This window comes from Coffea arabica, chromosome 6c, assembly GCF_036785885.1.
Source record: "Coffea arabica cultivar ET-39 chromosome 6c, Coffea Arabica ET-39 HiFi, whole genome shotgun sequence".
In the NCBI taxonomy this organism is placed as follows: domain Eukaryota; kingdom Viridiplantae; phylum Streptophyta; class Magnoliopsida; order Gentianales; family Rubiaceae; genus Coffea; species Coffea arabica.
Genome location: NC_092320.1, coordinates 9,335,445 through 9,347,677, shown reverse-complemented (window position 1 = coordinate 9,347,677; position 12,233 = coordinate 9,335,445). Strand labels below are relative to the sequence as shown.

The 12,233-nt window shown below is 35.8% G+C and overlaps 1 protein-coding gene across 3 annotated transcripts; it reads right to left on the bottom strand.

Annotated features, from left to right (window-relative positions):
• Window positions 1–7,334: 7,334 nt before the first annotated feature.
• On the bottom strand, window positions 7,335–11,688 carry LOC113691426 (probable glycosyltransferase At3g07620). 3 transcript variants are annotated; one of them, XM_072052703.1, is made up of 5 exons: window positions 11,522–11,688; window positions 9,656–10,624; window positions 9,436–9,566; window positions 8,746–9,097; window positions 7,335–8,309 (listed from the first exon to the last, which is right to left on the bottom strand). In XM_072052703.1, exons 2-5 carry the CDS (start codon window positions 10,523–10,525, stop codon window positions 7,644–7,646), a joined length of 2,019 nt encoding a protein of 672 aa, XP_071908804.1. In that variant the 5' UTR covers window positions 10,526–10,624; window positions 11,522–11,688; the 3' UTR covers window positions 7,335–7,643. The 3 variants fall into 3 exon arrangements, with proteins under 3 accessions (XP_071908804.1, XP_027065357.1, XP_071908805.1); XM_027209556.2 differs by having other exon boundaries at window positions 8,746–9,094; window positions 11,522–11,681; XM_072052704.1 differs by lacking the exon at window positions 11,522–11,688 and adding an exon at window positions 10,793–11,512.
• Window positions 11,689–12,233: the final 545 nt, after the last annotated feature.

Below are 12,233 nucleotides of genomic sequence, written 5' to 3'. Positions count from 1 at the left end.
TGGGCACTATTTAATCAAATTTTTCCATAAAGCTGGTACAAAACCTGCCAATTTTCCATAAAGAGCTGGTATCTTATGGGCTATTTAACCAATTTTTCATATTTAAATAAATTTCCAAAACATAAAATAACGTATTTGAAAGTTGCGTTTTTATTTGGAAGAACACATTCCTTGGATGCATTTTTCACCCTTTGGGAAGAGACTAAAAAATCGTCACCTTTTGGGTGATTGTTTAAAAACTCCTTTTTTTGGGAATTTACTCCTTGTTAATGCAGCCACTATATTTATTTTCTGGTATTAATTTTTTTATTATTTATGATTTTCTTATGTTTTATCAAAAAGTTAATAACTATTGTAGTTACAATTATGAAAATGTTAATTTGTCGTATGTGTAATTCTTTTGTTTTAGAAGAATTGTTATATCAGGGGTAAATTTGGAATTTAATTGCATTTAATTCCGAAACACTCATCAAACCAAGCATCAGGAATTGGAATAATGCTAATTCCAATGTGTGAACCAAGCAAGATATTGGAATGAAAAATTTTAATTCCAAAACCAGAGTCTATGATTCCAATTACAATTTCAATTCCTAAACTTGAACCAAGCGCCCCCTTAGTAGATTTCCTTGTTATTAGTAATCACTTATTAGACAAGTAGATACTCTGTAGCAGAGAGCCCTTATCCATCCAGAGTTATAAGACCAAACGAAAAAAGATTTTTTCTCTGCTTGCGTTTAACTTTGTGATAATCGTTTTGTTTGAGCTGTCTTCTTCTTCTTTTTATTTAATGCTTTTGGATTAATTGATCTTAAGCAATTTTCCTGCTTGCTTGAGTAAGATAGTTACAGGAGGAGAATATTCAAATGGCGAAAGTTTAGCTTATTGCTGATATTTTAATTTTGGGAAAATTGCAGAAACCTCCCCTGAAACTACTGACACTTGCACTGACCTCCCCTTTAAGTTCAGAAATTGCATACAGCACCCCTAAACAGGAACAATATGTTGCAAAATCAGTCCAGGCAGCTTGATGTCCCATTAAAAATTCATTTGTAGAAGTGAGATAAGAAATTTCTTTCAAATTTGTCCTGATCTTGTTTGACAAGTAATATTAACAAGGGAGGGGCATAGGCATTAATCATCAAGCAAGTTCAGGGGGTATAAATGCAACATCATGCTTCCAGACGTAGACCTGCAACAACTTCATTTGCTGAGAAATCAACGGCTACTTAACGGCTAATTGTGCAGTTCCTTGCACTTGCTTATAAACGATGGTCAGTCTCCCATGAATACCAGGATTACTACAAAATAATGAGCAGCAATTTTTCAACTCAGTTTGCACAGCTTGCTTGACATTCAGTTTGGCAGCTTCAAGTCATATTGCAGTCCCTAGAGAATGGCTTCTTCCAACCACAGGAGAGCATCATGGAACTCCCCAACATCCTTCACAATACAAAACAAATATTGCTGGTGCAATCGAAAGGCAACATTGAATAATAGTTGACAGGTGTCGAGTTTGTGCAATAATAATTACATTCTCAAGAGAAATACAAATTTTGTATATAGCGGTAAGTAGGGTCGAATCCACAGGAATTGAGGATAATTCGTTTCTTCTAGAGTACAGCGCATAGGAAATTTTTGAAAAATATAAAATAACTAATTAACTAACTAATGAAACAACTAAGAGAAATAAACAAGAATTAATCAATAACCAATACGACTTTAGCCAAATGTGCAACTTTTCAGACACGGTCCAATCAACTGATTATCGATGCAAAGATAATTCAATTACTCATTACGAGATTGGTTATAGTTGTCATACACGCGATGAACAATCAGTCTTTTCTTAATTTCTCGAAAGTTAAGGTACGACCGTTAACTATTTCTCTAACCAAGAAATAACCCTAGGTATGACCGTAGGATTTAATTATTCGATTGCATTAATAATTAGAAAAATCCAACCCTAACCAACAAACACGCTACGATGATTTGTTTAACTTAAATCATACGTTTCCCTAACATGAAATCAATCACGTTAGTTACCACTAGTATTAATCAATTGAACAATTACGGATTCAATCAATTAATTTGACATTAGATCATTAGATTAATTCGAATATCGGGCTCTTGACATTCAAATAACATAACAAGCATAAGCAATTAAATCAGGAAATATACAAATACCAATGAATAAAAGAAATAAATAAAATTAATTCGATTTCACAGATATTTGGAACCGCGTCTTTAAGTTGGCTTTCGACTAGATGAGAAACTTAGTTCATCTACATGGAGGAAATCTCATGCGAAATTGCAAAAGTTATTATCGAAAATAAGCTATGTTCCCCTCGAAGAGACGAAAAAGGAAAAAATAAATAAAAACGAAGGAGTTGGATGAAACCCAAAGGAACGGAGTTGTTTCTAATCTAAAACAATTGTCTAACTTCTCTTCGTGATCTCCACCGGATAAGGAACAATTAACAACAAAAAGCTTCCATCACTCCCCGAGAGATTCCTTCCTTTTCGTTTTGTAGTCCTAGTAGGACTTCTAGTATATGTCAACTCTTTATCAGCACCAAGATGGAAGATCCGTTTGTAGCATCTTGTGGAGCTAGGTTTGTAATTACTTTTAGGCACTTCCCACGTATGGAGTATTTGTCTCAAAAAGATCTCCATTTTTTAGCACTTTTTTGCCCCATTTCCTGAAATTAGGTTCAAATACCAAATATAAGTATATGTTAACAATTAAAGCAATATTTGGCAAGGACAAAGGGGAAAATAACAATAAAATAACTAACAATTAACACCCTATCAGTAGTAATAGAAAATGATTAACTTCATCAAGCATTAAACAAGAGTAACATATAATTCTTGACCAGATTTGGCTTCAAGTGTTAGAGATGATAATTCACTTGATGTTTTCAATGACTAACCGGGTAATATGGCACAGATGCAACGACCTTTGTAGGTGATGATGAAACCTTGGATGAAAGAGCATTTACTGCTGCACTAAGGAATTGAGTCGAGCCACCGCCAAAGACTATGTATTTTCCATCTATGATTGCATTTCCGGTTGTAGCATGCAGCTTTCATATTTGCTTCTCCTGTTTTTTAGATGTTAGTGAACCATCTTCAAATTCATAGCCCATGTGATGCCATCCTGCCACCATAATTGCACTACTTGATGCATTCTTTCTCCAGAAAGGCTCTAAGAACGTCGGGTTTCCTCTGCATGCAACCAAGAGAGTCAAGATTAGATTTCAACGTTTTTTCAGTCCAATTCAACATACGTAAGAGCTACAGTTCTGATTCATCAACTAAAACTCTAATGTAGAATTTTTTTGCTTATCCAAAAGTATTAGAACTTTTCAAAAAGTTTGCAAGTATAGACCACTGGAGAAAGGATTTCAAAAAATTCAATCTAGAATTCACAACGGTATAAAACCCAAATTTTCAGACCTTGGGCAATTGACCCTCCCTCCCCCCGCTCTAGTTCTATTGGTGGTTAGACTAATACCTATCAGCGTCTGCAATGCAGTCAGGCATAAGCTCTGAACAATCATGGCCTGTATAGCACCCAGTACATTCACAAACTGGTTTTCCACCATCTAAAACTAAGCCATCTAGGTAGGCACTTCCATGGCCTGAGCATGAAACTGACCGCAAGTTGTCTTGCAAAGAATAGCGAAAGTAGATTACACGTACGTTCTCTTTGTTTGTAGGAGATTTTTTAATCTAAATGTTTCATTCAAAGTTTTGTTTGACAATCTGAAAGTAGTAGTGGAAAATTTAGACATAGATTTCATTTCTTTAAAATTGTTAAGCCTTTCAAGATGCATCATCTTAATTGGATTCACATTTTCATCTAGTTGTTTGAAGACAAAAAAACAAACTTCATCTATTTGGCTAAAGAGAAAAATGGAAAAAAAAAGAAGGGAGGAGATGGGAAGGAAGAAGCTAAATGGTGGCCGTTATACATTCTAATTTTCCCGTCAGTTAATCAAGACCAACTAAACTAATTAACAATGGTTACTTTATTCATTCCCAATTGGTTTTGAAGTAAAAGTTTATATTCTTTAACATGTTTTCAAAGGTAGTACTTGATCATGTTCCATCACACACGGCTCGAACTCTATGTATTGAGCTTGGTTTCATAGACTTTTGCTATGAAAATGCTCTGATTCATTTAGCCTTTTTTTTTTTGTCTTAACTAGTAAATTTTGTCTTGATTATAAATCTAGTCCGCTTGACCTGTTTAGCAAGTCACATTAATCTGTTCAGCTCAAGTCAAGGGTAAGAGGGAGTGTTTGCCAATTAATTTTAAGGTGAAAATAACTTCAGATTCTGCAACACTGACATTCAATAATTGAGTTACAAGTGTAAAACAAAAAACTAAAACTATTCAAAATAGTGCTAACATATATAGGTTACCTGATACAAGTGCGTACATAAAGCATACGCAGCTGGTAGAGTTATTGTAAGGTCAAATGCGATATTCATTGTACTTTGGAATCAGCTTACGCGTAACAAGAACTTAGCTCCAATGGTGCGATACTGGTTCATTCTAATGCGGGAAGAAAGAGTTCCCTGTAATCAAATTTACGTCCTGCTTCTTTTCACAGCAAATTAACTTATAAGCAAGTAAAAGGTACACGTTTTTTTGCTGCAGCTGCGACCATGAGTTATGGATATATAATCCAATTTTTCTGTGGAGAGTTAGTAGATGACTGAATTATTGATCGTTGGGACAATATTTTATTTTCTTTTTCACGTTTTGTTTGGACAAATTAAGGTAGTTGGGAGTTGAGACTTGCATTGAAGAATAAATGCCGATGACTGAGAATGCATCTTAGGATAATGTTTTAGGTGATCGATTAATTTAGTATATTAATTGTTTGTTTAGTTTAATAATAATAAGAAGAAATAGTTTGTTTAGTTTAATTTGTTTAAGAAAGGATTTGTTGGTTTTGATGAAAGTAATTAAACCTTTCATCTGGTAAAGTTAAATCCAATTGGGGTACTCTAGTAAATTCACACACTTTTACCTTTTAAATTGGTTCCAACTTTTTTTAAGAGAGGTCAATACTATTTCAAAATTGATAGGAGATGTCAATGTTAATAGTAGAAACCTCAGGGGAGGTTTCTGCAATTATCCCTTTAATTTTGAATGAATTGGCTGCATCTGGGACCCACGGGAAGTAGCCATTATTGAGCTACTTTCTGGCCGCAACTTTTTTATTATTATTATTACTTAAAAGGAAAATTTTTTAAATTGGTCCCTAATATTTTTACAAAAGAAATTTTTTTAGCTCTCAATATTTAAAATCAGTTAAAATCGCTTCTAACATATAAATTATGATCTATTTTTGTCATAATACTCGTATTTGCTCATTTTTTCAACTGAAAATAGCATGTTTCTCTCACGTGGATATATTTTTTACGGCAAAATTGGAAAACATACTTTCTTGCTTACCTTTCCCCTCCTCCCCAATCCCAATCATCACCACCATCATTATCAACACCGCCCACTTCCCTTCATTACCTTCTTCGTCCATCCCTCCCCTTCCGTCTGTGCCACCACCGCCACCCCGTGCTGCCCCTCTTGCATCTGTAAACTTGTCACCCCTCCTTCCCCACAACCATCACCTTTCCCTTTCTTTGGCATAACACCTCCCCCTTCAGGTCTTTCACCCTCTCCTCCTCGGTCAATTGCAGTCCCATCAACATATACCTCAGTTTTTCCACCACCTCTCACTATAAAGTCACCACTTACAAGCCCTCCCTCTCTTGCATTACCTCCTCCACCATCACCTGCTTCTTTCCAGGCTCCACCCTTGTTAAATTCCTCTCCACTTTCGATGGCGTCTCCTTCTCCCATCACCGCATCTCTTATTCTACCTTCTCCTCCTGCCTCCCGGAATAATGCATCCCAATCTGATGCTCCAACTGGCTCAATCTTACCAACAATTGCCCCTGAGAAACCCACTGCAAGATTAACTACACTTGCTCTAAATATTACTGCAATCACAATATCTAGAAATGGTGGGGGCATGAAGGGTGGAGTTGTCATGACAATTGGATTTGTGGGCTTTCTGGCAATTGGTCTTGTGGTGCTTGGTGTCTGCTTCGCACGAAAGCAAAAAAAAAAAAGGAGCCCTATTCAACATTGGGTATACAATGCCTTTTTCATATGTTTCCTCTCAAGATTCGGGGGGAAAATTAGGGTTTCTTGTGACTGTAATTTTAGGGCGAAAGATGAAAAGGGATACTATTGCTTTCAACCGAGAATAAAGTGTGTTTTTTTATTTTGCCCTTAAAAATATATCCACGTGAGAGAGGCGTGCTATTTTTAGTCAAAAAAATGAGTAAATATGAGCATTAGGTTTAAAATGGATCATAATTTATATGTTAGGGACGATTCTGGCTGATTTTAAATGTTGGAGACAAAAAAAGTTTTTTTTTGTAAAAATATTAGGGACCAACTTGACAAATTTTCCTATTTGAAATATTGCTGCAAGCACTGCAGATTCACTCTGTCACACTCAAACAACTTAATCACGTTGCAGCGAAATTTTTAAAACCTCATGGGGTGTTAATGCAAGTGTCAGAAACCTCAACCAACGGAGGTTTGTGAAATTATCCCTTATTTTCGTACTTAGAGAATTTTTTGGCTTTGACTTGTAAAAAGTAGTACGACACCCTTTACTAGATTTTGAACATTATCTTATACTACTAGTTAATTATTGTATAATCAAATATTTATCTTTCAATTAATTATCAATAGACACTGATGTTTAGTACGCTCACACTATGTCCCTTCAAGTGTAGACACTCTTTTTATTGAATTCAAATTCATTAGACAAATCCTTTTTTTCTTTGGTTGTGTTTTTGTTAAGATAAATTTAGTTTATTGTATTGTTTTTCAATCTGGCGACTTTAATATTTTGTTCAACCTAAAAAAGGATTTTGATTTTGGTTGATAAGTCAGTAGGGATGATTGGGTTGAGTGATAGAAAAGAAAAAGAATTTAAGATAAGATAATTATTAAAATAAATAAATAAATAAAATAAAAAGAAAAAGGAAAAGATAAGATAATTCACATAATCCCGAACGAAATCTGCTTAATTTATGAACTAAGACCAATAGTGCATGACTATCACACGCAGAATCATAAAAAGAAAAGTGTCAAATGGGTAAATTAAATAAAGTTGGCTGACTTTTTTGCAAAGATAAATGTTAGTAATTAATTAAATTGCGCAATCAGTAAAGGGTAACTAAATAATTGAAAGATCAATTACAAGTTCAAACGCCCAAGTACCCACGGGCAGGGCGGCAGAAAAGGGGCCAAATCTGTGACGAATTTTTATCTGCTGAAAGTAACACAAAAATGTCAATATACAAAAACAATAATGACAAGTTCCATGGAGCCAAAACGAAACAACTAATCCACCACCTACTATACAAGAAAATAATAATAATGTCATCATGGTTTTCGCAATAGTGCTTTTCTTCAAGATTATGTCATCCTGGGTGGATCTTCAGCTAATTTTAAAATTCTTGTTAATCACGGATTGCATCACTAGCTTCGTCCCTGTGATGTTTTCCACAGCTGAAACCTTTTTCCAGTAATCTGGACTTCCTCATCAAGATCAAGATTTTACCTGGAAAACTCTGTTGTACCAGATGGAGTGAAGGATCATGTAAAATAAGTCATACTTCACAGGAACTTTGTGCCAGAGAAAATGCCGTTGCACCATCTTTAATCGATTCTGCATCTCTATATACTTCTTTTCAGGAATCGAGAGAAGTACGTTCCTCAAGTTTGGGATATCTTGCTCTAATACAAAGACGGCAAATGATTCCCAATCCAAAATCTCAAAGAAGGGAGGCACGTAGTTATCTGATATGATTACAGGAATACATTCATAATATATGGATTCTATAACCCGCGGGGTGTGCACCTCGTAGCCCCGAGCGCAAATGCAATATTTGCTGCTTTTCATGAACTCTCTATATCTTTGTTTGCCGTCGGGATCACGAGGCATTGGCCCAAAAATCTTCATATCTGGCTCTTTGTCCTTCCAGTACTGTAGCAAGATAGGACGAAGATAACCGTGCATGCCCCCCGCAAAGAAGGCTAAAGTAGGCCTCTCCGAAGGCTGGTTCCCTCCAAGGTCTTTTAGAGGGTTCTCTGCTGAAAGAATGTAGGTAACCGGCAGAGACACATCCTTCCCTATTTCAAAACCTCTAGCAATGTTGGAATTGCAGAGGGCTCTAATGCAACTTCCCATACTATTCCTTGTGAAACCTGGGCCCTACAACAAAAAATTTTTCTTCGTTGAGGAACAAGCTTACCATCTGTTCAAAACATATGCTAAGGGGAAATGTTAAAATGCTGAATTTTCTTTGATGAAGTAACTACATTGATGATAATTTATTGAGTTACAACAATACAATCAACAAGAATGGCCATCCTAAATGGACTAAAAGCTTTTCACCAAACTGTTGCAGGATGACAGGTAATGCATGCATGCAAAACATCCAAAGGGATCAAAAGCTTGAACCAAAAAATCTAGAGGAGTCAAAAGCTTGAACTCCTAGAGAGTTCTAGATTTCAAGTGCAAGTATCATCTTGTAGCCAGAGAATTTAACAGCCAGAAAAAAGCATCAAGTTTGATATTGAATTCATCAATGACATCATGGAGGTTAATTCATATTCCTACCACCAGCCATAAACAATTCACCACGTACCCAATCATGGCAAGCAACTAGAAAATGATCTGCTCCTTTGGTTCTGTTCCAGAAGCGGTACTTACTAGCTATAACATGCACGTAGTTCTTCAGATGATTCTCTAAATCCCTATGACTTGTGAAGTTCTGTTGATACAGAACACTCCGCAGCCTTCGAGAACTAAATGGTAAATAAAATAAGTGTGCTTTTCTGGGATCCCGAACGACAAATTGCCTATTACCCTCCATCAGTTTCATGAACCATCCTTCAGAAGCATAAATTCCCCTGAGATGTGGTTGATGAAATACCGGTTTGTCCCCTTCCTTATAAATATACACTCTGAGCACACGCTCCATCAATTCATAACTTCTGCTACACACATTAGGAGGAGTCAGACCTACATAAGATAGCTTCAATCTAACTATTAAATTGGTAATTTCGTATTCAAGGCTAAAGCTTCGACTCCCCAAGACATGCCCGGACATATAGGTTTCTGAATCAATGTTTTGACTCAGATAGAATATTGAAAATTTCTGTGTAAGCGTTGCAGAGCACATAACACAATACAAATAGAATAGGTGTCTTGAAGAAAATTAAAGCACATGATATACTAATGTAGAATTCAATTTGAAGTCAAAAAAAAAAAAAAAATCAATTACCAATTTCTGGGAGTAATGGGTATAAGAAAAGCTAGCATGTAAATTACCCACCTTACAAACATGGAATAATTGCGGAAAAGATAAGCATAAGCTCTAGGAGCATTTCTTATTACAGGAGCATTTTCAATCTGACGCCTTGCATTTTGAAGCTCCTTGTCACGAGCAGAAAACCATTTTGGTCTCTATAACAAATTAAACTGAGAGATCAAACACAGAAAATAGAAAACTGACCACCATTGTTCATATTGAAATAATCTCTAATCCAAATTACCGGTAAATTTGCAGGTGGAGAGCCAAGATGCAACAAGATAGTCATGTCAGATATGGATTTTGTCCTTCTATTATTCTTCTTTATGAAAGGTTTGCCAAACATTCCCGAGCTATCTTTTGGTGAAAGTGAACCAGCTTGTAGTAAGCTATCACCTTGTTTGTGGGATTCCAAGTCAAGATCTTTCTTGTCAGTGTGTACTACAGAAATGTTGACAGCAGGGTATGGTACTGCAGCATCTGAAGCATCAGCAACAGACTCCAATCCAGTAGTCAAGGCCATTGGAGACATAAAATTGACTACACTTCTGATTGATCCTTTTGTCAAATTTGCAATTTCACCTGGGGCAAGGCTTTCGGAAACATCATCTTTTAATTTCTTTACGTGCTCTGTGAACTCAAGTCCAGTTTCTAGGCCCTCTAGTATAGGATTGTCCTCTGGTTCATTTAAGTACATCATTTTTGCAATTTTATCAGATGTTGATCCCCGGCCAGATGTGAACTGAGTTGGTAACTGTCTCTCCTTCTCCAAGTAATCACCTGTCTGTCCTCCCACCTCCGTTGAAATATTGTGGCCTTGATGCGATCCTTCTTCTTCTTGCACAATGAGAGCATCTTCATCCCAACCAGAAGCACTGTTGTCATTGGCCTTACCATTAAAAACATCTGCATTGGTCTGTTGCGAAACATTTGAAAGGATGGTTTTGCTAAAAATCAAGCTGATATTTGCATGTGATGGAACTGAGATGTAGTTTTGATACGGAACTACCAAAATCTGAGAAAGAATTATAAGGATGGTAATAATGCCAACCACATAAAACAATCTCTGGTTTCTGACAGTACACATTCTCTCCATCTGAGACCTGTTTCTCATGCTACACAGTAACAGCTAACCAAGAAACGACTGTAAGGTTGATTGACTTGGATGCAGCACCGAAACTAAAAAACTGATCCGCCAGATTCATCCCATGTCCTGGAACAACAAATATGAAGCATGAACACAAGTAAATTCTACAGGCCTACAAGTTATACCTTTGATTTTGGTTTATCCAACAAAATTATGGTAATTTTTTCAAATGTTTTGAATTTTGTTAGAAATCAAATAAATATTGATACTTCCAGGAAGAAGTTAAATCCACACCTAGTATAAGTTTCAGAACTAATAGCACAAATCAACAATTTTCTCATGATCCTTCCGTGGAATATGCTCATGCCTGCCAAACTCAATCTTCGCTCTTCATATTCTCATATTTAGTTCAAGCATTCATCATGCGCAGCAATCATAAGGCAGGCAGGATTTTTTTCCCATTTTTTGGGCTGCATAAAGATGACTTCAATGCTTCTGGAACTTAACAGAGGTTTCAATACTAGTAATTTAATTAGTAGTAAGAGTCACAATAGTTTAGCATACAGCCCCACAACTACAGCTGAACAATCCTTCAACCTCATCTTCAGTTAACTTTAGTTTCATAAAAGTTTGCAAGATACATAATCCCCAGTAATTTAAAGAATGTAAAGCATTTTCAGTTAGCTCAAGCCTCAAGGACAGCAAAAAGACGGCTCGATTTCCTATTGCTATAATTTACAGCAGCAAACTTGAAAGTCAAGAATCCCAGAAATTAAACTCATTTCTAGATTCTACCATTGCAAACACACGAGGATTTCAAGTGGGAAATTATCAAATTTCTAGTTACTTTAATCTACTAGGGGCTGAGGAATAGTTCAAACACTAGCTAAAAGTGGCAAAACGGCCACAAAGATTCAATCTTTTGTTTAAAATGGTGAGCCAAAGATATTCAGAAATATAAAAGAACAACAAATTTTGAGCTCCTGCAAAGTTGACGACTTATAGGAAGAGGTTCCAAGATACCTGAGAAAACTTTTATCATCTGCTGCTCCAATTATAGAGTCAAAAGCTGAAGACCCATTGCCAATATTCCAACCAACGTGAGGAGGTTGACCATTCCATAATTGCACTCAGCTGTCTCCACACTTACGGATAGATAATCACAGCGAACTGAAGTAAAAGTTCAATCCGACGTCGTATGATGACCTTTGTTACTTCTATTTTTAGTAAATATAAAATGCACTTGTTCTCTCGTGCTCTAAGTTGGATGAAAGGATTTTTTTTTTCTTTTCTTTTCTTTTATTAATAAAGTTATACAAATTCTAAATACTTGTCAAGTAGTTTTGATTTAGTAATTAATTTGAAACTCATGGTTAAACGTTATGAGTTTTGAATTTGGTAAATTTTTTTTTCTTTTGGTTCCTTGAGCTTTCCAAAATACTAATTTGAGAATTAGGGGGTTTTGAAATGTTCTAGTTTCATGAAATCAAGTGAATAAAGAGAAAATCCTGGTTATGGTTAAATTTATTCCAATAATTATCAGTAAATTTTTTTTTCCGCCGCGAAATTACAATAATGATCGGAATTACAAGGTGGTGTCGCCGCGGAGTTCTCAATTGAAACCGATAAATAAGTATAGGAATTAAATTGGCCAACAAAATTATGTAAGGACTAAATTGATAGTAAAAAGAAGTATGGGGACTAAATTGGCCATTTTCCCTTTTTACCCAAAGGG

Bases quoted from the DNA above. Each gene is read 5' to 3' on its own strand.
- LOC113691426 (XM_072052703.1), bottom strand. From the start codon at position 10,525: ATGAGAAACAGGTCTCAGATGGAGAGAATGTGTACTGTCAGAAACCAG. The intron at 9,567-9,655 runs GTAATTTGGATT...AATTTGTTATAG, and splicing joins CTCCACCTGCAAATTTACCG to AGACCAAAATGGTTTTCTGC. The intron at 9,098-9,435 runs GTGGGTAATTTA...TAATGTGTGTAG, and splicing joins AATTATTCCATGTTTGTAAG to CAGAAGTTATGAATTGATGG.